Genomic DNA, 26,714 nt, shown 5'->3' on the forward strand with positions numbered 1-26,714 from the left:
AAAATTCCTGTGCTTTTAGGAACATTGATATTATTATTCTAAAATTTCTAAGAAAATACAAAGGGCTTCCAAACAAGGAAAAAGAACAAAGATAGTGAGCTATCTCTACAAGATATCAAGCCACCAATGATCAAGATAACATGGTTTTGGTGTAAGACAGACAAAAAGACTAGTGCAAAGGAACAGTGTCTATAAATAGTTGCTCACGTATCAGGTCAGTTGTTATGACAAATGTAACATTACACTGTGGGCGGGGGAAAGAATGGCTTTTTTAATAAGATGCGTTTGGTCAACTGGATATGCACCTAAAACAAATTAATCTCTATCTCATGTCATACTCAGGTGGTTTGCAGATATAAATCTAAATGTAGCATAAGTACATCTCTTTACAAGATGCAAATAGACTTAATATATTAAGACAAATAAGCAAATTGGAGTACATTAAAATTAAGAACTTCTCTTCATCAAATGACAACACTTAAGAGAATCAAAAGACAAACCACAATGTAAGAATATATCCACAATATATTTGACAAAGGACTTATACTCTGAATTTATAAGAACTGACACAAATCAACAAGAAAAAGGTGACCCAATAAAAAAAAGCACACTAAAGACTGGAATATCCAAGTATCCAAAAATGCGTCAAGTGTTGCTCAACCTCATTAGTCATCAGATAAATGCAAACTAAACCACTGTGAACAACTGTAAAGTTCGATAATATCCAGTCCTGGTAAGGATGCTGAACACCATGAATGTTCACATATCACTGGTGGCAATGTGAACTGGTGTAATTATTTTGAGAAACTGTTTTAGTTTCATAGTATCTTCAAAAGCTGAATCTATGCATACTCTATGACTCAACAATTAGACCTGTAGGCATGTATCTCAAAAAATTTTATATTTAGGTGGACCAAAATCATAGATACTAAAATGTCCATAGAAGCAAAATCATAGATACCAAAATGCCCATGTTATCTTGATTATTGGTAGCTTGATAACTTGTAGAGGTAGCTCACTATCTTTGATCTTTTTCCTTGGTTATTAGAAGCCCTTTGTATTTTCATAGAAATTTTAGAATTTTAGAACATAATATCAATGTTCCTAAAAGTACAGCTATTAAAAGTAACTCCAAAATGAAAAAAACAAAAACAAAAACAAATGTCCATCAAGAGAATAAGGAATTACGATGTCACTCAATGGAAATACTACACAGCAATGAGAACTGTTGCTACAGACAACAAAATTAGCTAAATACAACAGAGTACATACCGAATGATTCCAGTATATAAAGTTCAAACACAGACAAAAGTAGCTGATGGTGAAAAAAGTCAGGAAAGTAGGTTATTTTGTGTGGGTATTAACCAAAAGGGCAACAGGAGTTTCCAAAATGCTAGGGTATGTTCTCTCTTTTTAAAAAATCTGGATGCATTATAAGGCTATGCTCCCTTTTTAGAAGAAATCATTAAGCTGTACAGCTATCAGGTGGGCACTTATCTGTATGCATGCTGCGTTCCAATAAAACTTTCACACAAAAATTAATGAATATTTTTTCCTTCCATAATTTCTTCAATTTTATAACTGATCTGTAGAACAAGAAAGATAAATACAGTAGTTGAGGAACATCTGGCATCCATAGTATCATGGAGGGATATTTGGAGGGAAAATTTGGAGCTTGTTGAATATAATGTGGGTCTAATATTTTTCTGCAGTTACCTGCAGCTTGGTATGTATTTAAAAATAAAAAAAAATAGAGTTCATACTTGATTTTGCTGCTGAAAATGTCTCTTTTGATATAAATTAGAAGTTTGTAGTAGTTAACTGATCATGCTTTAAAATGTAATAAACTGTCACACACATTAGATATAAGGAAAATATTTTCAGTTAAATTTTAAAAAAACACATAATATCCTCATTTGGAAATGAGTCTATATAAAATTGGTGGGCTGGTATCCCAGTACTTATTCTTCCCCAGTGAAATAAATATGTGGTAGATATTGAAAACATAATAAATGGTAGCTTCATTGTTATGCTATCTTCTGTAATATAAATTTATGCATGCACATTTTAAGATATCCAGAAAACAAAAATATTTATCTCTTAAGAATCAACTGTATATTGAAGTATTAAAATATATTAACATGATAAATATACCTAAGCTATTAAATATGTCAAATAATATCTGAAAATAATAGCATATTCAATTTTAACCAATTTTTCTTGGCTTTGTTCCTTTCCTGTCAACGGAATTTCTGAATGGATAAAATATTAGAAGAAAAATTTAAGAACACAGATGACAGAAAGTGACACTCTGGAAACTATCCCAAAAGGAAATTAAAGCAACTGGGTAAACTGAATCACTTAAAACATTTCCTCAACCCTCCATTGAAACAGACTTTCTATACTCACCATTTATTTAATGATACTTCTAATGTATAAAACACAGTATTTAAATAATCAGGATTTTGGTACTAAAATATCAATGAATAAAAACTAATCTGTAAAGGCTTAATACAACATTGCTCTAGGCAAGGAAATCATATTATAAATATCATTAACACCTTTGACTTCACACATTATCAATGGCAATGCTTCTGTTTTAAAGTACTGTACCATTTTCTAAGCTTGTGTATCTGACTGCTTCTAGATTATAAAATGTTGAGCACAGGCACTGTATCTACTCATTTTTATCCCCAATGGCTGTCAAAGAAATGGGACACTTACAAGTAGCAAAATGCAGTTTATGTTATTGTGATCACTGAAAACCTACCAAAATAATGACAAAATAAAGGTAAAAATCAAAGAAATGGTCTTCTTTGAGGAAACAGTACTTTAAACAATTACTTATTAAAATAGATATTTATAACGGAAACTGTCAACCTCCCTGTGTTAATGACAATCTGTAATATAATGCTCTCTTTAGAGGCATCTGTAATATCAACAAGCTTGGCAAACTGCAACTTTTCTTGAATGTGAAGTGTAACTTAAGATAACAGGAAAGAATATAAAGAAGTTTCCATGAGGTGTTTTTACTAACAGAAATAAGATGTTAATATGAATTTCATTTAAAAACAGTTATTGAGTACCTACTACATTACAGCACATATTGAAATATACATACACTACTACTATGTCACTTTTTGGAAAAGAGCAGTTTATTTAACAAGTGCCTTTGGCATACTTGGAAATCTAGCAGAAGAAAACAACTTTAAACCAAAATTTATTACCATACAAAAAAGTTACATAAAAAAATCTAAAGGTAGTAGTTACTCTTACAGAATGGTGGTGTGGGGAGCTCTGTGCAACTGTTCCCCGGAGAATCAATCATAATGGCAAAAAATATTTTAAAAATTACCCAGGTAAGAGTATCTGGAAATTCGCCCTAAGGGCATATAACAAATGAAGAAACAGTTATTCAAAAATTCTGCTAAATCTTGGAAACTACTGCAAGAATCTGTGTCACTTAAGTTCTGATCCATCCATTCCATCCTATAGATTCATGTGAGGGAAGCTCCTCTCCAGGCAATTTTGGCCAAAAAGTATGGAGAGGGACAGGAGTGGGAGTTGTGGGGGCATGATTTCTCCTCTCTCAATTCCCAGTTAATTGACACAGTAATCAATGGGAGAGGAAGAGGCAGGTCTGCAGCATTTCTCATTCCTTCCAGCTTCGAATTCCAAAGGCTAAATACCTGGCAAGTACAACCAAGAGGTCAAGGGCTCCTTTCTTTTGGGCAGCGGCCACTCTAGGGTGGTGGCTCCACCCCATGAGTGACAGGCCAAGAATACTAGGGCCTTTGCCCCACCTCATTCATAGGGTGGATGTTTCATTCCAGAAGAGGCAAGCTGAGTAACCCCACCCAGTGCTCTGCTACTAAAGCAAAAATGTTACTTCTGTCCCCATCTGGAGCAGTGACTCTAGATTTTGTACAGGCAAAGAGGAAGACGGTAAGAACAGAGAGTTTCTACAGTCTCCCTAAAGCAACCATTTAGTATAGAGTATAGGGAAGTTTGTGCCTAAGAGTGATCTTGAAACCAATGGAGATTTTGGTCATGAGCAATTTAGAGGAGACTGGTAGCTTTATGAACGTAACAAGCTAAAAAGTAAATCAACTAACGTACCAGAGAGAACCAGGGAAAGAGATAAATAAGAGGGGCTCCCTTGGGACCTGAACCACCTCAAAAACTGGCCTAAAAAACACACTGCAAAGGAACTGAAATTTAATTTTATCAGACTATGGAGCAATTTATGCCCAGCATATTGTTGAAAACAATAAAGCAATCAGGCAGCAATTAATGAACCTAAGGTCTGGGTGTGATAGGAAAGCAGATTATAAAATCTTGAGCAGTGATTATTATCTTAATAATTTTATCCCCATTGCTTATCAAGGAAATAGTAGACTTAGAAACAGGTTCACAATGGCAAATGTAATTTTACTGTGAATGGCAAATGTAATTTTACTGTGACCATTGAAAACCTAATTCATAAATGGCAAATGTAATTTTACTGTGACCATTGAAAACCTAATATAAATTAATTTATGACTGGCAAATGTAATTTTACTGTGACCACTGAAAACCTAATATAAATTAATTATCCCATTCCCCAAACCAAATATAAACAAACTCCTAAAAATTATGGTATATAATGATAAAATAAAGGTACAATTAAAAGAAATACTCTCCATCTCTGAGGAAAATATACTTTAAGTAATTACTACATTTCACTTAGCCATTCATAATAGCTTAACAGAGAGAGATCAGGGAAAAGGGAAGGTCCATGGTGACTGTGCTGATGACCAAGGCTGTGCCTCTTAATGCTGCAGAGAAAGTAGCTTCACTAAAATAATACAGTCAAATCGCTAACCAAATTAGTAAAAAGACAACAATAAAAACAATTCCTGAAGGAAGAGAGTAGCAGTATACATGGATGCCATAAGATATAACCTATAATATCCACTTGCAAAAAGAATGAGAGAGAGAGAGATACAGATAGGCAAAGAAACTGGAAAGAATGACTCAGTCTAGAAAACAATCAGACAAGAAAATCTTCTATGAAATGTTTGATGTTGGATTTAACAGAAAAGGTTTTTGAAGTAGGCATTTTAAATATCTTTAAATATCTAAAGTAAACCATGTTTACATATATTAAGGAAGGTATAATGACAGTGTCTCATCAAATACAGAACATCAATAAAGAGTGACAACGAAAAAGAGTGAGATGGAAATTCTGCATTGAAAGGTAAAATAACGAAAATGAAAATTTCATTAAGAGGGGCACAACAGTAAATTTGAACTAGCAGATGAAGGTATCAGTAAACTTTAAGATACAGTAATAGAGATTATGCATTCCAAAGAAGGGAAGAAATAATTTAAATAAGGAACAGACATCATAGATATGTGGGGTACAAGTACTACTATGGGTAGTAGAAGTGATAAGAGAGAGGAAAAGGAGAATAAAATAATAATAAAAAATGTTTAACTTTCTAAATTTGATGAAAAACTACCTACAAAGTTCAACAAATGTTAAGCAGGATAAATGCAAAGTGATTCATACCCAGACACATTCTGGTAAAAATGCTGAAAGCCAAGGAGAAAATTCTGAAAACAACAAGAGAAAAATGACTTATCATGTATAAGAGAACTATAATAATATTAACAGCTTGCTTCTCATCAACCCAAAACTCAGTGAAGAAAAAAATCATATACGATAACATTAAAAGAACAAAATAGTAAGGAATAAATTTAATAAAAATATAACACTTATACTCTGAAAACTAAAAACCACTATTGAAAGAAATTAAAGATCTAAATAAGTGGAAACTCATCCTCTGTGGACAGATCAGAGGACTTGGTATTGTTAAGCAATGATGACACTCCCTAAAGAGATTTATAGATTCAAGGCAATTCCTATCAAAATTCCATCTGGCTTCTTGATAAAAATTGGCACACTTATCTTAAAATTCTTATGGAAATTCAGGGACCCAGAATAGACAAAACCATCTTGAAAAAGAAAAGCCAAATTCCAAAACTCACACTTATAAAAATCTGAAGGGAAAAATTTTAAATATAAAAAGATTAGAATACTTTGGAGGATATTCATATATTATTAATGTAGGGAATATATTCTTTAACTAGACTGAAAAACCCAAATCATAAAGAAAAAGCTCACTTTTTTTTTTGTATAGCTGCTAATAACTTCAAAAAAAGACAAACGACAACAATCTTTTGGAAAATACCGTGTAAAATGCCCCAAACTGCTTTATTACTGTAACTTTTAACCCTCATCGTGCTCTTCTCTCTGACCTCGCTAGCATGTTAACTTGCTCCTACCATGACCATTCTTGAACTTGTGACCCGCTGTGTCTACTCAACCCTTTACTTTTACCCAGTCCATTGTTCTTTCTTCATTCCCCTCCTTTTCAAGTTCAGCTTTTCTGGTCCATCACGTCAACAAGATTCTTGCCCTTCCTGTCTTTTGAATACATCCATATGGCTAAAGCTCAATCTGTCGTGGATGGTTCCATTCTACAGCCAACATTTTTGGAAAAATTTAAGCAGAGAGGTTTGTTAATAAAGCATTCAATTTCAGGGCCCTTATCACTCTCTAAGGTAGCCTGATGTGCTTCTTTCAGTGAACCTGCTTTCTCACTCTTCAGTTGCTATTTCAAACTTCACTCTCTTTTCAGTTGCTATTTCAAACTTTATTCTCTTCTGCTCAAGCTTCTTACCTTCCTCCCTACCCTCATCCTACCTATCACTACCAGTACATGATCCTGATATCTATTTTCGTGGGGGGGGGGGGGCGGGGAAAGAACCTGTGGTGATGAGACAGGAATGCCCTAGATTTTCCACTAGGAAACTTCACATACATTTACCCACTTTCTTCCTCTCTTCCAGTTTTTCTGGAAGCAGTCCTCTGTCCCCTTTCCATGAAAAAATATCTCCACCAGTGCCTCAATAACCATCTATTCCACCCCTGCCTTCAGGGATCATTACAGTAAGCCACCAATTTCTATTTTTATCTTGATTACTTAATTGCTCCCTCTCATAGGGCCTCTATCACTTTGATCTCTAAACATATTAAATCCTTTGCCACATGAAAAAATAAACCAAACAAAACCTCATCTCTCTCCTTAACATGTTGTTCCAGTTACCCCTATGCCTGCTCCACTTTCAGGCAAATTTACTAAAAAGACAAGTCTGCATTCTCAACTTCTTTCTTCTCTAACTTACATCTTATTTAACTCCAACCTAGATTTCTCCTGAACAAATAAATGAAATGGTTCTCAAAAAATATGCTAATTATAAAGGAGATAAAATTATCATTCTTACAAGTGATATATTTATCTGAAAAACTCAATAATATCAAATAAAAACTTACAATTATCAAAAATTGAGTAAAATGGTCTAAGAAAAAAATAGCTTTCACATACACAAAACACAAGGATATTACAAAATAAAATACCCCATGTATTATAGCAATTTTAAAAAGAACAGTGGCCTCAAAATACTCAGCAAAAAATTTGAGATCTAATGCTCCATTTCGTTGTTCATGTCACACGTTACATTTTCATGTTCTTTGTAGGGGAATGTGAAAGAGTTCTATGAAATATTCTCCTTCCAGTCTATTCTGAAACCACTCCAAACTAGTTTTTCACCCCGAGAATGCTACCAAAATTGTGCCTGTCAAGATCACCAGTGAATCACATAGGTGAAATTGACAGTAAACCTGCAATCACCATCTTACTCAATACATGAGTAATACTCAATAATCTCTATCACTCCATCTTCAAATTTGCCTATTCTTTCATTTGCCAGTTCAAATTTATTACTGCGGCTCTAATGAAATTTTCATTTTATTCTACTCTTCAACCCAGAATTTCCATTTGATTCCTTCTCATTGTCACTATTCTTTATTGATGATGTGTATTTGGTGTGACACTGTCATTATACATTCCTTAATTTATGTAAGCATGGTTTCCTTTAGATATCTGAAGATAATTACAATGCCTGCTTTGTAGTCTTTTTCTGTTCAACCTAACATTAGAGCATTTCATAGAAGATTTTCTTGCCTGACTGTTTTCTAGACTCCTGAGTCATTCTTTCCTATTTCTTGGCATATATATGTATCTCTCCCTCTCTCTGTCTCTCTTTTGAAAAGTGGATATCTTAGACTATATTTTGTAGCATTTCTATATACTGTTACCCTCCCCTGCCTTCTTCAAGTCTTAGTTTTATGGTTGTCTTTTTATTAACTTGGTTAGAGATTTGGCTATATTATTTTAGTGAAGCAACTTTCCCTACAGCACAAAGAGGCACAGCCTTGGCCATGAGCACAGTCACCCTGGAACTCCCCTTTTCCCTGATCCCTCTGTTAAACTATTATGAATAGCTAAGTGAAGTGTAGTAATTACTTAAAGTATATTTTCCTCAGAGACAGAGAATATTCCTTTCCTCTCCTAAAAAATAAATCATGCCCTCCTTCCTAAATACTCAGTTCCTAAATAGCATTGGAAGTGTATTCAATGATACAATTCTAGTTTTATGCTACCCCACTTTACTGATGATTACTTTTCTGATTCTTCTGTAAGCTCATTCTCTTTTATTCAGCCATTAAAATTTGGAAATCTCCGACTTAAGCCCTCTTCTAAATCTATTCTATAGCCCTTTGTGTTTATAAAAATCCATGGTTTTAATTAACAGGCATACATCAATGGTTCCCAATTCCTTTTAACTCCACCTTAGAAGTTTAACCTCCAGACCTATAGAGCCAATTACTTATTCATTATTTCCACATAGATTTCTCAAATGCACCTCAGATGCAGCATGTCCAAAATGGAAAACATGCTATCTTCTCCATTTGTGCTACTAAAACAAAACACTCAAGACTGGGTAATTTATAGAGAACAGAAATGTATTTTCTCACAGTTCTAGGGGCTGTGAGATCCAAGATCAAGGCACCAGTAGAGTTGATATCTGGTAAAGGATATTCTATGATTCCAAAATGGCACCATGTTGCTGTGTCCTCACTTGTTATAAGAGAAAGAAAGTCCAGGCAGGTCTCTGAAATCTCTTCTATAAGGGTTTAATCCCATTCACAAGGGCAAAGTCCTCATGACTTAATCACTTCTCAAAAGGCCCCACACCTCTTAGTAACATCAGCTTGGAGTTCAAGTTCCAACATTTAAATCCTGGAGGGATACTTACATTCAAACCATAGTACATATTCTTCCAGCTTTACCTATCTCAGTTAATGGCACCACTATCCATCTCCTGGGCTAGCAATACACTGAAGCTGAGTCAGGGAAAACAATGTAGTTATAGTTCACAGGAAGGGAATAGGAGAATAGAGTATCATAGAGAGAAAATTCTGGAGTTCTTAAGCTGAATGTTTTTTAAAATTATCATGATTTTTTTGAGAGACAGAGTCTCATTATGTTGCCCAGGCTGGTCTCCAACTATGGGGCTCAAGTCATCCTTTCCCCTTGGCCTCCCAAAGTGCTAGGATTACAGGCACGAGCCAATGTGCTGGGCCATCAGCTGAATGCTGATCAGCCCACAAGTGTGAGAAAATTACCAGAGGTTGGGCAATAACCACCTGAAATGAATAGAGGTAACAGTGTCCTGTGCTTATACAGGGCCAGGAACAGCGCCTGTTCTCATTAGTCAGACTGGAAAATCATATGCCTCAGTGGTGGGGAAGACTTCACTATAGACTGAGCACTAATCTGGTTCTGTCTAAGATATCATAAGATTCCAAAGTATCATATCGTTTCCAAAACTTCAACTGCATCAAATTCATTCATGTGCCAGCTCAGAAGCTCTTTTTTCTGTTCTTCAAATTTGTATTTCCAGGGGGCTTTGTGCATGTTCACTACTTCTAATGTTGTTTCTCTTGCTAGACTATAAGCTTAGAGAAGGCAGGACTCACAACGATCTCATGTAACATAGTATCTCCAATGTCTAGAACCTTGCATAGCCCATCATACAATTTCAATTGATTTTGTAAAATAAGTATATTCTTTTGAATCAACTCAACTTTATTAACAGACACTGTTCCGATCATTTTCAATCTATTTTAGTAACACATAAAGAGTCATGTTCTCTGAACTGTCACACGGGGGTCTCTTTTTTTAAACTGCCAAATCTTTCCTATGTCTAGTTATTGATTTCTGTCCTTTCCTTCTAAGAGGGTGAAGTCAGTAGGTGTTGGATCACTCATAGACATTGAGACGGCTTCCATCAGAAACTCTGTTGGATCCTGCACAAATCTTTCATTCGCAAATAATCAGGAAAAAGTACATGTTTATGTTTACTCTAGATGACATTTGTCCAAGTTGAGGTTGGCAGTTGTGAGGAGCAGAGATTGATTCTTCAACAAATAACATTTTACCCATATATTTGGTGATACATCATTGAGGTGGAGCCTTTCTTCGGCTAGCAGGTCAGCTAGGCTTTAGCTGGAATGCAAGACAACTCCATAGCAAGCTCAGCCTGGAAACATTTTCTGCAATGGGATCTTGCTGTTATAGAGGCTAAATCCTGATGAACACTCCCAGAAAGCAAGAATGATATTGAGATGTGCTCCTCCTGACTGCTCCACCCTTGCCTCCAGCCCCCATCACTCAGAGCTAGTTCTGGGCAGGAAAAATCAGCAGTCCCTTCTAGTCAGAACCCACAGAGTTTCCTCCTGAGACAGTCACTCCCACCCATCATCCCTCTGGTTAATCTAATCTCACCTTCATTATCTCCTGCAGAAACTCCTCACAGTTTTTGGCATCTGGATGGCATTCTTCCCCTAGGTTCCATGACTGATAAAGAAATATATTAATGGGGAAAAGCCAATGTCACTTGAATGAGGAACTGGAAGTGGTGAGGGGAATTAAATATGCATATTTATACTAACGCTTTAATCCAGAGGTTCAAACGTCATGACACTGTTGATTTCCTGCTTAGAATTGATTCTTTTATTCCTTTACAATGAACTTTAACAAATTTTACAACTGGAATCACAGTATTTTCTCAGGCAACTATATTTTTTGAATAGGGTTTAATAACTACTGGGAGTTCTAAAAATGACTTTATAAGTGAAATCAGTTTTCTTTTCTCTAACTTTGACCCTAATTTAGGGGAGACTCACTGTATGACACCTGTTCATAATGATCAGTGGTGACCCTGGCCTTAGAATGCTCCTTACTAAAAGAACAGGCACTAATGTGTTATCTACCACATGCATGATTCTCTCCCTCAAACTGTCTCTTTTTCATATTTAGGACAAAGCAAATGTTAAGTCATTTATCATTCCTGGATAAACAGGCAGCTAAGAATTACACATACATGTATTATTAAGTAAATTATGTAAGAGAACAAAAAGAGAATTATATAAATATTAGAGGGCAATATTAAGTATTTAGTAATCCAATATGCTAGTGATAGTGGATTATACATGGCCAAAGATACCCTTCCAGGCTATGAAGCTGCTGCTTAGTAGCCTGTACAAAAGAGAAAGAAAGTGGTTTAATGCACAGAACAGTATGTTATTCAGGTTAAGTGATTTTGTGTTTCTCTATTAACTGCCTTATGCATGGACTAGAATCGGCTCTGTTTGCTGGATTGCCTATTATGTGCAATTACTTCAAAATCTCTAATTAATTGAGTCTATAGGTATTTTACATACACTGAAGCAGATACCCATGAACAGGATTTGATGTTAAATATCAGTTAGCTAAGAAATGAATAATATATAGGTAAAATTACTTTCCTCCATAAAGAAATTCCATCTTATTAAATAAATTATATATACCTCCGTACCCTCCATGAAGCCCAAATGGTGAGAATGAAAATATTCAAGCATGATTGGCCAGAATATCTTTGGCTATGTATGATTTACTATCACCAGTAAGTGACTTAGGCAAGAAGAAATAATGGATCTTCTAAGTACTTTAAGATATGCTTTCAGACTCAGCAAAAAAGCCAAAGTGTCAGCTCCATTAAAATAATTACATTTCAAACACACTTACTTTTATCTAAAGGCTTAAGATACTAGTATTTTTCATATATTTAATACTTTTGAATTTTATAATCTTTTAAGTAAATTGACATTTCATTATATAAACTATTGGTAGAATAAAATAACAGTATAATTTTTAAATCAATATATACAGTACATAGAGCAATCTCTAAGAGGAGCCTGAGTTATCGAAAATGTATGAGCTATTTCCACAGAGGAAAAAGACGGAAAGCCCATTCGCATTTGCATTTATAAAGGCTGCAAGACTTCTTTAAATATATACACTGACGCCAACAGAGCCATCAGAAATCAATAAATCACATTCTCCTGTGCTGTAAAACGTCTGACACATACATCCATTTTCCTAGTCCAAAATTCTCCGCAAAAGGGACTGTGTAAATGTTCCATTTTAGTTTAATGACATTCTCCACAGTTAAAATCATGTGCATTATTGCCAGTGAGTGCAGAACCGGAGGAACACAAAGCTAGATAGGATTTTAAAGAGCCTACACAGTACCTACCCTTCAGTGGCTAGTTATTTAACAGACCATAGACAACATAGATATAATGCGAAAAGAATTGAGAGTTTAGTAAAAATTGACTAAAATGCTGCAATTACCATTTGGACAAAAAAAAAATAGTAGGCATAACTTATTCAGAAGCAGGTGGGGGACAGTCTTATAAATATTTGCAGAGATAGCCCCGTCAGCCCTGATAGCACCACATAGAGGGAGTCAGAGAAGAACATCAAGCAAAAATGGTATCGATGACAGAAATGACAACAACCTATTCATCAGTGAGGTTCAATTTGAAAGTGTAATAAAAACTTTAATAGGACTCCACTTTAGTTGACATTTATTCCACCAGCTGCCATATATTTTTTAAAAGGTCACAACATTGTTCTATGTAGACACAGTTTATAAAGTACAAATTCTTAAAGAAAGGAGAGATCTGCTGTGTATAATCGAGGAGGTTCTAAAAATTCTCCAAGCACATCTTGCAGAGAGCTATGCACAAAGGCATGTCTGGCTACAAACCCGAGCAGTGAATTTATTAAGCCAATATTCCCATATGGGGGATTGAGGGAAGAACTACTTGTAATTCTACCTATCTGCTACCACTGACCAATCCTGCTCTGACTTCTTGGTTTCTCTGTATTTCATCTCTGAACCAAAATGCTGTGGTCAAGATGACTTTGACCCATGTGTTTGCCTAAACCTGATCATATCAAAAGTGTGTTACTCTAGTACCCCATAACACTTCATTTATCAACACACTTTCCTTCCTTCCAACCTATATTTTCCTCTCCGCTCAGTCGGCCCAGCTCCTCCAACCTTACTTTCCTTCCTATGCTGCCTGAAACTCATAATCAACCACATCTAATCAGTCAACAAGAACCTTACAAGTCTCCTAAAATCCTTCAACTCCTTCAAATTTGAGCCTTTGTAAATCTCTACTTTTACAAAGTCTAACTTCTGGCATATGTGTAGCCAAGATAAATGCATAAAGATTTAACATTGCTGGGGTGAAAAACATAAATAGACCAACTGTGTCCACTGCCATCTCTTCTCAAATGTGCCCTCAATGATTCTCAGCAACCACTTTTTTCTGCAGGATGAAATTCTCTATGAAAATCCACCAAGCCACTTTTCATGACCTTTTTACTCTCCTGAAATCCCTGATCCTCTAGTTTCTTAGCAGACGCTTAGATACAGCACCATGCAGGTGAAAACTTTCACTTCCTACTGCATTTTCCATATTTACTTATTTTTTACTCTTTCTTTCCTGCTTCCCTCTGATCTCAGAAATCAATACCCTTTTTCTTTTTCTTAAATAAGCTTTATGTCCAATTTAAGTCAATTCTTTCTTATGTATTCTAAAACTTTTGTCAGTAAATCAAATCGTCTCTCTTCCATCTTAAATTTCTCCAATTAACTGCCTCAATTTTAAGCCAAAAGCATGTTTAAGTCTACCCCAGCTTTAAAATATTACCAATCTTTTGCTATTCTCAAATGCACAATAAACATAATGCCAAAAACATGTATTCAGTACCTCCTTCTCCCCCAAATTCAATTGCCAAGTTTGGATGACTACTTCCAAAATGTCCAATGTGGACTGAATTGTGCCTCCACAAAATTCACATATTGAAGCCTTAACCTCAACATGATTTTCTTTGGAGATAAGGCTCTTAAAGAGGTAATTAAGGTTAAATGAGGTCATAATAGCAAGGCCCTAGGCCAAGAGGCCAAGTAGAGAGGCCTCAGGAGAATCCCACCATACTGGCACCTTTATCTTAAACTTCAAGCCTCAAGAACTGTGAGAAAATAAACTTCTGTTGTAAGCCACTGGGGCTGTAGAATTTTGTAATGGCAGTGTGAGTAGACTGATAAACAGTTATTTTCTATTCTATAGTATCTGTGGCTAAGGTTCTTACATTTATTAGACAAGTTAAATTAGCTTGCTGAGTAATTTCCCAGTCTATATTCACTCAATCACCACTTTGGGAAACCTTTACTGAGCACCTACTATGTGCTAGGCAAAATGAGGAGGAGAAACAAAGGACTGTCCTGAGGCCATTATTCCAATGAGGAAACAAACACATGAACAAGTTAATTAGAGACTATAGGGAGTGCCAGGAAGGAAATAAACAGAAAAATAAGTCAAGAAACTACTAAAGAAGGTGTTTTAGGTGGGAGGGGAGGCAAGAAAAGCTTTTTGTGAAAAGCTTGTGGGGGATGAGAAGGAGCTGGTCTTGCTAAAGGCATCCCTGTCAGGAAAGCATCCCTGCAGAACTATTAGGAAGCACAGAAGCTAAGACACAGAAAAGGCTTGGGTTTGAGAAAGAGGAAGGAGGGTATGGCTAACCCCCAGAGCAAGGTGGGGAGTCTGGGACTCCTCCTCCTCTGCTCTACGCTTCAGTCCCTCATCACAGCTCTTTTTCAAACACATAAATACATGTATGCCATGTACCAATGTAAAATCCTGGTATGTTCTACATAGCTTACTGACATTTGAAGCCTTTTAGAAAAATGCTTGTTCTAACCTACCTTTGTAGCCTCAATTTACTCACATTATATCCCAGCCATTTCAAATTATGTGTTGACAGACAAAAAGTACTTTTCTGCCTTTGCATCGTGGGGACAAGGAACATCATGTGGAGAAAAAGGGTAAGCTGGGAGTCGGACAAACCTGTGTTTCCATTCTCACTCCCATGGTTTTACTTGGAGAAAGTTGGGTTAGACCTTTTTCCTCCCCAACCCTCAGCTTCTACATATAGAAAGTGGGGTTGATAATACTGTTTAGAACATTATGGTAAGAACTGCTGATAATATATGCAGAAGACCCAGCATTATCCCTCATCATCATTACTGGCACATATCCTCTACTGGAATCCCTCCACATTTCTTTACCTGATAACCTTCCTGTATCTTTCCAGACCCAGCCCAAATGACACCTCCCCTTTCAAGCCTTCTCTAAATCTTTTTTTTTTTTTTGAGACAGAGTCTCACTCTGTCGCCCAGGCTGGAGTGCAGTGGCGTGGTCTCGGCTCACTGCAAGCTCCGCCTCCTGGGTTCATGCCATTCTCCTGCCCCAGCCTCCTGAGTAGCAGCTGGGACTACAGGCGCCGCCACCAGGCCCTGCTAATTTTTTGTATTTTTAGTAGAGACGGGGTTTCACCGTGTTCGCCAGGATGGTCTCGATCTCCTGACCTCTTGATCCACCCGCCTCGGCCTCCCAAAGTGCTGGGATTACAGGCGTGAGCCACCGCGCCCAGCCACCTTACGGACAATGTAATTATCTCCTCTATGTTCCCATAGCATGATACATATACTACAATCAGAGCACTGTTGTGTAATTATAGGCTTTTACATCTCTTTCTCCCCTCTAGAACAATTCTCTCTTTCAGGACAGGAACTGTAACTTATTAGCAGTTACATCATCAGAGCTAGCAGAGTCTGGTGAATTGTAGGCATTAAATATGCTTTGGTTGAATAAATGAAATGAAATATACATCTCATTCCTACCCCAAACCAGTATAATTTTCTTACACCTCTATTACTCAACTTCCTCACAAGGTCTGCTAGTCAAGAGTCCCAGCAAGCACAAACAGCTCCTTCAAGTTGGAATCATTTGAGGAGAGTAAAGTGATGACTTAAAAAGGTATGGCCCAGGGGCTGCAACACCAGAGGACAGTGCAGTAAACTAGAACTAATAATGGGAGCTAGTGTTTGACATGAATTGTGAGGGGAGGCAGAGCTTATCAGACCACAGGCAGAGAGAGAACTGTATGGAGAGGACATCCTGGTAGGAGCTGGCCAATGAATGAAGACTATGCTGTCATTGCAGGGAGGATATGATGCTCAATCTCACTTTTCTTTCTCTATTCAATCCATTGCTGTGACTTCCCAATAGCTGAACCGAATTAGAATCCAGACAGCCTTCTCTTCCCTCTTCCGAACATTTAGGTATGATGCTTAAAGCATTGTAAGTGTTTAGAGAAGGGGAGAGGGGTGCAGCCATGATCATGACAGTCCAGGAAGGGATCACAGAACAAAGTGGGGTGAGGTAGCATGGAGAGGTGGCCTGGAGAGGAGTTTTAGAGTCCAACCACAGTAAGGAGGGAACCTGCACTGAGGAGTAGCCTGATGTGCAGTGTCAGAAGTCTAACAGGAAGAAGAAAATGTCCAAGCAAGGTGGGTGGCCTGTCATCGAGTCACAGCCTGTGTGCAATGAGGAGATCATCCACATGGGGGCGGTATGGTAGCCAAAATGGAAGACTGGCTACCTACAAGGCAATAATCAAATATCTAGATATATTAAGAGTAAGATAAGCTGGTTTCTCACTGTCAGAGAAGTAAGAGACATCTATGGAAAGAGGAAACTAGAATGGACCATGGGGTATTAGATTAGGATTCGGGTTATTAGATTAGGATTGGAGGTATTAGTGAACTCAGGATTACAAGATAGAGATATCTGGAACTAAATGTAGATATAAATTGTGTTATGTTTATATATTATGTAAATAGGCTCACACACTTTCTTCTACATGATGTTCCTTGTCTCCAAGACAGAGAAGTTAAGGAAGCATTCACACACACATATACAGGTGCATGTACATGGGTATTCATACATATATATAAATGTACTTTTCTGAGATCTCTCTTAGATCTAGGAGCAGCAACATCCTTAACAAAAAAGAGCACACCTTTCATGACATCTTCCACTAATGGGAACCACGGCTCCCTGAAGAAAGGGTTCATTCCTGGACTGGGGCAGAGAAAGTATACTATAAGATCAGAACATTTTAACATGCTTCAAAATAAGGAAGTGATCAAAGAATGACTGATGTTGGGCATGGTGGCTCACACCTGTAATCCCAGCGCTTTGGGAGGTGAATTTGGGGGGACCACTTGAGGACAGGAGTTTAAGACAACCCTTGGCAAGATAGTGAGACCCTATCTCTTAAAAAAAAATAAAAATAAATAAATAATAATGGAGACATGTCAGAGGGCACAGCAGCCAGCTTTAATGGGCTCTTGTGGACCAAATGTGGGACAATTTAAGCATAATAGCCTAGTGAAAAAAGGAAATAATGAAGGTATACATATAGATGCACACACACATGTGTGTCTGTGTGTGTTTGTATATGAATTAATACACTGAAAATTTGAAGAGGAACAGGATATTTACACAGTTTAAAAGAACTTCCTCACAAAATACTATTTAATTACAAAAGGGAAAGGAGCAAGTTTACACTGGAAAAGCTTGGCAAATACACTTTAATACAATGATCAAGTGAACAGCACCAGTATTGAGTCAGATCAAAGTTGTGTGCCACCTAACAGGACGCAAGAAGAACGCAGCATAATTTATTTTATTTCTCCCAAAGGTACATAATCTGAATCTGAGTAGGAGACATTATGCAAACTCAAATTGCTTTATAATGTTCAAAAGTGTCAAGGTCATGAATATCATGGAAAGACTAAAGAACTCATCCAAATGAAGGAGACTACAGAGACATAACAACTCAATGCAGTGACAGATTTAGTACTGGATGCTGTTGCTAAACGTGACACTACTGGGACAACTGGCTAAATTTGGATAGAATCTAAGAATTACATGATAATCATCACTGTTAATTTCCTGATTTTCACTGGTTACACTGTGCTTATGTAAGACAACACGTCCTTGTTTATAGAAAAGATACCTTTCGGCCGAGTGCTGTGGCTAATGCCTGTAATCCCAGAACTCTGGGAGGCCGAGGCAGGTGGATCACCTGAGGTCAGGAGTCCAAAACCAGTATGGCCAACATGGCGAAACCCCACTTCTACTAAAAATACAAAAAATTAGCCAGGTGTGGGGGCAGGCAGCCATAGTCCTAGCTACTCAGGAGGCTAAGGAAGGAGAATGGCTTGAACTCGGGAGGTGGACGTTGCAGTGAGTTGAGATCACTCCACTGCACATCTGGATGTAAGGGTAAGACTCTGTCAAAAAGAAAAGAAAAGAAAAGAAAATACACCTTTCAAGTCATCATATATTGGGAGAGAAAGTGACACTGGATCATCTGGCTGCAGACTTATTCTCAAACGCCTTCACATTTCTAAAAGTTTATGATTATTTCAACATTTTTTTTAAAAAGATGATGGAGGGCACAGGCCCTCCTGATGCAGTAGTCCACACACAGGCTAGCCTTCTGGAGAAAAGCAGCACAAAGACTGAAGTGTGGGTATGAAGGAACAAATGAAAGATATCTTACTTAGTCTCCAGTGAGTTCCCTTTGTACATTTGACACTACTGCTTGTATATGATTGACACATTGATGATCTCTCATGGATTTGTTATTTTCTATCTATTCTCTGGCTCTTTCCCATCCTCGTTCTTATCCACACTCTCCACAAATACATGTAATTCTCTGTGGTGACTATGCTATCTCCCAATCTCATCAAATCCCATAGCAGACACAATAATCTATGAATATATTATCATTAACTCCATCTTCTACTGTCTTAAAACCTGCATACATAATGACTTTCCGGACATTTCAAATAGTGGAAGCATTTCAATCCAACATGTCAAAAATAAAACTTAATTTCGACTCCTCTTCAACAGGTGCTGTCAATTGCCTACCAAGCATATCCCCTGGTAAAACTTGTAAAAAACAGATTTTTACAGTATCTCTGACCTCTACCGTAAGTGCACCATTTTACTTCAGGAGATGATGAACACACTCTCTAAGCTCCAAGGACAGGCATATTTGGTTTAGGCCAATTTGTATATTCCATTCCCTTGGCTACAGTCATTGTTTAAGAAATGATCATGTGATCCAAATGGTACCAATAGTGTGAATCTTAGGTATTTTGCTTGAAATACTAGTATTCTCCCCATGCACTGAGGCAAGTGCTCACATCTTGATTCAGGTAGCCATCCTACACAAAGAGATTTGGGCTTAGAAAATATCAGCAAGGCAGAAGATTTTAGGAAGTATTTATTTAAATAATTAAATGGACCTTCAATAATAACTGAGACCTAGGACCAACAACAAGAAGCCCACTCAAACTTCCATCTTCTAATTAACTGAGCCAACAAATGTCCTTTTATGACTTAAAAATCTTTGAGTTGGACTTTCTTTTACTTGCAGTATAATGTATGAAGAATAAACTTAAGTATAAAACTAGATACAGCAATGTGATAAAACTGGGGTAAATTTAAAATATAATCTAAGATAAACAGAACTTTAAAAGACAGAATGAGAAGTACAAATATAGGAAAACAAAACACTCAGAAAGACTGCCTTAACAGCCGGCATTGTCAAGATAAATGTGAAACTCAGTTCCCATATTTTGAGGATGTAATACTGGAATGAACCCATTTCACATGGGTCCAGAGTAGGAGGTCCTTTTAGGACTACTTCATACTAGAAAACAGGAGAAACTTGGGTAGTCAAAGGAGGAAAACAAGAAAGCGAAGAGTTTCAGATTTTGTAAACTATGTGAAGACATAATTGAAATTTTAGGTATTTCCCATAATTGTAGGACCTTCCACTGGCTCTAATAAATCTATGTAATCAAATTCCCATTCCCATGCCATCTCCACTCATTATGGCCATGAAATAATGGTGTTCATCTTCATTTGGACATTTGCAATAAGTTAGACTAAAACAGCAGCAGTTTTGCTAGTTTGTTGCACCAAGTCACCTATCCCTTTCTGCTAGAAAAGAAGGTTGAGTCCACCTTTGACAGGAAGAGCATACTAGCTCTGAATTTCTTGCTATAAAATGCTGACAGGCCCACAGAGCTTCTCTTTCTTAAGTCACTCTAGAAAAAATCTCTAGTTGCCTTCTAGATCTTTAACAATCCCATTTTATAGCTGTCATTTATTCCTATTCATCCTGGTAGAAAATATGTCTGGAATTCATTCCTTCCATTTCCAACTCCAATACCAAGGTCAAACATTTATCTCATACCTCAGCTACTGCAACTGTCTCCTAACTAGCCTGTCTGTGTCTTATCTTTTTGCTGTCCAACCCATCAATCACAGAGATACTTGCTCCCAAAAAAGAAAATAAGGACTGCATTTTATGTATCCTTTGGATTCTCTTCCCTTCTCCTATGCCCAGGCATGAGAATACATGTTTAAACTATTTCTTGCATGTCATTTCCCATTTGACAAGTTTTTGATGGTACCTACTGGTGTCAGAAAAAGTTCAGAGTTTAGCCTACAATCAGGCCATCAAGGTTGTAGACCATATTCCCCTTCAGCAGAATAGCCCCCCATTTTCTCCTTTAGGTGGCTCCAGTCATACGGAGATACTAAATCTTCTGGAACACACAAGCAATATGTCTTTGTAAATAGCAGGCCTTTCCTTTGTAAAATTCACTTTTCTTTGGCTCTACTTAAGAAACACCTACCAGTCCTTTAAGGTTCAACTTAAGCATCCTCTCTACTATAAACATCTTCTCCAGTACTACATTCAGATTAAACTTCTTCATCCTCTACATCTTCAAAAGACTTTCTTTATACTTCTATTATGACATTTATGAGATTCTAACTGGTTTTATACTAAACTTGGTAAAACACTTATCCATTTATTAAACTTCTTTTCTAGTAGTGAACAGAGTATTACATTTCCATAGGAAGTTGTTTTCCTCCCTTCTGTTATTCTTCCACAGGATTTATTCTTGTATCCTCCACAAGATCCATTCCTGCATACAGCACACAATATATGCTCAGTAAATATTTTTTGAATAAAATAAGTTTCTCAATGGACTAAGTGTTATTCAAGGACGAGCATCGTGCCTTATTCAATTATATTTCTCACAGCGACTAGAAAAAGCTGAGTAACACAAACTGCTATAGGTTGAAGAAAATATTAGGCTTAGACTCTGGCCACCAATATTTTACTAAAACTAGGACAATCTGTTCTTTCGTCATTACAAAAATATGTATTGAGTACACTGTTGGTATGTTTTGGGGGTTGTGTCCCCTCCAAGCCTCATGTTGAAATGTGACCTCCAATACTGGGAGTGGGCCTAGTGGGAGGTGTTTGGCTCCTGGGGGCACATCTCTCATGAATGTCTTGGTGCTGTCCTCATAGCAGTAAGTGAGTTCTCCCTCTGTGAGTTCAAGAGAGATCTGGTTGTTTACAAGAGTCTGGCACTTCCTTCCTCTCTCTCTTGCTCCCTCCCCTGCCATATGACATGACTTCACCTTCCACCATGAGAATAAGCTTCCTGAGGTCCTCATCAGAAGCAGATGCCAACAGTATGCTTTGTGTATAGCCTGCAAAACCATGAGCCAAACAAGTCTTTTTTCTTTATAAATTACCCAGCCTCAGGCATTCTTATAACAATGCAAATGGACTAACACAGCTGTAGATGCCAAACCTTATTTCTGAAGCTGGAGACAGATTTGTAAACTACACCTGTGTTGAAGTGGAGGAAGTTGTTGTATAAGCTAATAAATCAGATCTCTCCCCCAAAAGTTTCTAACCCCTAAATTCTAAGTCACACAAGCTTGTAACTGAAGAGTCATCAGTGGCTCCTTCCTATACCTGCTTCAAGTGTTATTTGACAAAATGTAAAATTGTTACTATTGGAGGACGAGGTGGTGAAGGAGAATGAGGATAAGGATGATGACAGCTGCATTTTTCTCCTCCTCTTTAATTTCAACTCAATCCTCCAAAATCAAGCCCTCATTATACCTTTTGGGAACAACTAAAATTCCTTTAAAACTATTCTACTTTCATGTTTCCCATGCCTGTCATTCTCTTTCAGTACTGTTAGAATAATTTCCTTAAAAAGTAATGGTCTTATTACATCATAGCTCCATTCAAAATCCCTCAATGGCTTTGTATTACAGATGCAGGGAGAACACCATTCAGACTCCTCAGCTTCATATTCAAGCAATATTCCAAAGTCAACTTCCAATCTGTCCTTCCAAAATCACTTGCACCATTCTTCCTACAATCCAGACTTCCACCAAATTAGCTTTTGATTTTGTACCCTTGGACTCTCACTTGGCACTTTTCCATTCATTTAATTCAAATTCTACCTCTGTATCTCAAGGCCCAATTCAAGAATTTTAAATTTGACTCTGATATTTCCCTTCTGCATATAAAAGTGCAATATACTTTGTACTTTTCCCCTCAAGCTTACCTGTTTCTAACTCATATTTTGGTTATTTACAAACATAGTTTATGTATCCAACTACAGTACATTTAATCACTCATTCAATAAGCATTTACTGTCTTGCTATTACTCCAAAGCACCTAGAACATATCATATTCAGGGTAGATATTAAGTAAATGTTGTTGAAAGAGAAAAAACTCCTATTGAAATGAAAATGTACCCAAAATCAAAATAATCTCTTTCCAAATATGAACAATAATCACCACCAAAGAGATACATATATGTTGCTTATCATATTTAAATATGTATGAAAGAAGATGGATAAGTCGGTAGAAAACAGAATCAAATAAAAAGCTAAGAAAACTTATTCAAAGTAATATGGAAATATTGAATGAATTTTGTCCACTTCAATTCATGGATGTACCTATCATCTCAAGACACAAATTCATAAATATACATGCATTAAGTCCATCAATTGAAAATGATACACAGTTTCAGAATTTACTGAAATAAGAATCATAAGGGAATGTTTCATAGACAGCAGTTTATAAATTTTGTGAAATTTAATAAAAGTTTATGTGATGAAATTTTTTTCCTTTTCCTTCCTAAGCAAACAGCCTTAAAAGATGATTGATGCCTGCTATTATGCATCTATATTTGTATTTCCTTATTTTAGAAGCTTTTCAAAAATATAAAAATACACCTAAAGCATTTCCAGATATATTTTAAAAATGGTAAAAGGTGATTATTTATAGGCAATCATATTCATACTGATAAGACTCTCAGAGAGCAATTGCAAACATAAATTTTAAATGCCTTTTGGAAATAGTTGAGGATGAAAACATTTACATAATTTCTTAGAAACCCTGGCTTTTTATTGCTGCATTTCAATATTCCCTCTGGGCAAAGGAGCAGCTACTCTAAAGATTTATTTGATAATGGAATGCTTGATTTCTTTGTTTTCCCTTTCCAATGTAAGTTTATAGTTTTCACTCTACCACAGTGTACCGTATTTTAAAATGTGAATTGGCTCACTATTAAGAATAAAAATGGTTCTGTTTTAGCAGATTAAATAAGCTAATGACAGCAATAAATAAATACACATAAATTACAGAAATATATTATATCTGTATATAAGTCATCTTTGATAACAGCCCTGCCTCTTCATCATAATGTAACTAGTGGCTGATATCAAATGTCTAAAACTTCTACTTACCTGCCTATCCACTTCTGGGAGCAAAAGCAGGAGGTATTGTTGAAAATGCTGAGGTAAAGAAGCAAACGTATGTTTATTTATTAATGCCCTCAAGTTAGTGTTGACAAGAATAGATCCTGGGGTTTCTATGTCAATGTCCTCAGCTTTGGTCCATTTCAAGTGCCCTGTGACGAACAAGCAAGAGGCATGAATTTACTACAGGTAGAGGGAAATGTGTATGTACGTACACACAAACACAGCCATGTATATCTAGTGAACATGTATATTCAATTATATGTTTTTTTCTATCCCTTTTACAAATGGTATTTCAGAAGAGAAATTCCCAAAGCTTCTTCCATTATGTTTCTGTCTGGCTTCAGTTATCTTTAGTTTTCATAATGTATACTTCACTCAATATCTTCTATATTTTTAGCTCAAAGTAGCACCAGGTTCCAATAAAAAAAAAATTAGTTGTGAGTTTCCAGTTAATCAGAGTTTTCAAAAACTCCAAATGCATGAACAGTAACAACTACCATTCATGTAAGTTCTATAAGACCTAGGATTAGTGATAACAGAAACAACAGTACTGTTAATTTTAATAGGGATAATTATAGCAAAAATAGCTGTGTGTTCCTCATGTGTCAGGCAATGCACTAAGCACTGGATTATTTCAGAAGGTTCCTATTTAAGGCATTTCCGCGGGTGATAATTTAAAAAGCATTTAAAAAAAAAATTAGGTTGGGCGCAGTGGTTCAAGCTTATAATCCCATCACTTTGGGAGGCTGAGGCAGAAGTCTTGCTTGAGCTCAGGAGTTTAAGGCCTGTTTGGGCAAAATGGTGAGACCACATCTCCACAAAAAATATTTTTTAAAAATTAGCTAGGTGTAGTGGCATGCACCTGTGTTCCCAGCTACCCCAGAATCTGAGGTGGGAGGATCGCTTAAGCCCAGGAGGTAGGAGTGCAGTGAGCCATGATTGTGCCACTGCACTCAACCTCAATGACAGAGTGAAACTCTCAAAAAATAAAAAATAAAAATAAATTAGCCACTATGTCTGAAATGCAAATATGCTCTGCAGGATAATTCCACAACTCAAGGCACACTGACCTCCAACAGAAAGCTGAATGTAGAGTTCACATCTCAAAATCATGACACACAAGAAAATAACATACTATAAGGGACAATCAACTGAGGCATCAAACACAGAAGAATTATCATTCCATTACTTGAGCTACGATAACTACTTGAATGTGATTATAAAGAGTGTGTTTTAAATCAAAGGTCAGAAAAGTTATGGCTCATGATTTCTATCTGGTCCAACGCTTGTTTTACCACATAAAGTTTTACTAGAACAACATCGTGTCCAATTGTTTATATATTGTGTATGTCTGCTTTTGCACTACAATGTGGAGCTGAAGAGTTGTTACAGAAATCATCTGGCCTGTAAAGCCTACAGCATTTACTCACTGGCCCTTGACGGAAACAGTTTGCCAATCCTTGTTTTAAATAACTAAAGATAAAAGAGTGAATTTTTTTAATTATGAAAAAATAGGATACTATAATAAAAAACAGTCAACCTTTAAAGAGAACCAAATAATACTTCTAGAAATACAAATTTAATTAAGACATTTAAAAATGTTTCAGTGGAGAAAAAAATTATTGAGTCAGATACAAACTTAAGGAAATAATTAGAGGGTAGTGTAAAAATGATGAGTCAAAATGTGATAGGGAAGAAATACAAAGAATGTAATAAAAAGTCAAAATGCATATTTATAGAAGGTTCTGAATTTTTAAAAAATAGACTGCAGAGAGGCAATATTTGAATAGCTAAATATTTTTCAGAATTGAAATAATGATTAAAGTTCTTAAATAAAAGCTACATACCGAATCTCAAGAGAGATAAATACCCATTCCTCCATTTAGTGTTGAAATCTCCAAACATCAATAATAAAAGGAATATCTTAAAACCATTTTTAACAAAAACTTGATTATCTCCAAGAAATTACAATGAGATGAACAGAAATATTATCAATAAATCAATAAAGAAGACAGTTAAATCTCTTCAAAAGGGCAAGAGAAATTGTGTCAATTTAGAGTTTCATTTATAACTATGTCTCTAAAAAATGACAATGACGGCAATTATAAAATATTTTTGGTATCCTAAACCAAAACTCTATCCCTTAGAGAATCTTGCTAAAATAACCACTAGTGTGTGTTCTTAACAAATAAAGAAATTTTATCAAAGAAGAAATGCAATGGTTGCAGAGGCAAGGATAAGCAAAGAGACTAATAATAGACATGAGTAAATCCAAACAAACATTCATTGTAAAAAATAATACTAATGACTTATGGAGGAATCAAACAAAGTGGAAATAAAATACTTCACAATAACTATATGCAACATGGTAAGATGTAATTGAAATGAGAGCACCATAAAACTCTGATATGCTTTGGGAACAGCCATATGAACTAGTTCTTTATTTTGTTAAAACTGTATATAGCTATTGGAAGAAAAAAAAAGAATTATAATTTCCAAATAAATGGATAGATGGAAAAACTCAATCAAATGGAAGGCAGAAAAGGAGGAAAAAATTAAATAAAATTAAGCACAAAACAATCACAATAAAGGTAGCTGGATTTTCACATTAGATTTTAAAAATAACATCCATTTACTTGCTGCTTAGAAGAAATACACTTAAAATAAAAATTATATGGAAAGAATAATAATTAGAAAATGAACAATAAACTAAAAACTACTAATCAGAAATTCAAAACAACAAAAAAGCCAACTGCAATACTAACATCAGACCAGATAAACAAAGGTAAAAAAATCTATTATTAGGGATGAGAAAGATCATTCCCTAAGTGTATAAGGATTAATC

The 26,714-nt window shown here is 36.1% G+C and overlaps 1 protein-coding gene across 2 annotated transcripts in view; it reads right to left on the reverse strand.

Annotated features, from left to right (window-relative positions):
• ASXL3 (ASXL transcriptional regulator 3) overlaps nt 1-26,714 on the reverse strand; it is a 182,306-nt gene that overhangs the window by 44,885 nt on the left and 110,707 nt on the right. For both annotated transcript variants that reach the window (XM_050768312.1, XM_050768311.1), the window contains one exon: nt 23,855-24,018. In XM_050768312.1, coding sequence (XP_050624269.1) covers nt 23,855-24,018 — 164 coding nt within the window. The remainder of the gene's footprint in view (nt 1-23,854; nt 24,019-26,714) is intronic.

Source organism: Macaca thibetana, chromosome 18 (genome assembly GCF_024542745.1).
Source record: "Macaca thibetana thibetana isolate TM-01 chromosome 18, ASM2454274v1, whole genome shotgun sequence".
NCBI classification, from domain to species: domain Eukaryota; kingdom Metazoa; phylum Chordata; class Mammalia; order Primates; family Cercopithecidae; genus Macaca; species Macaca thibetana.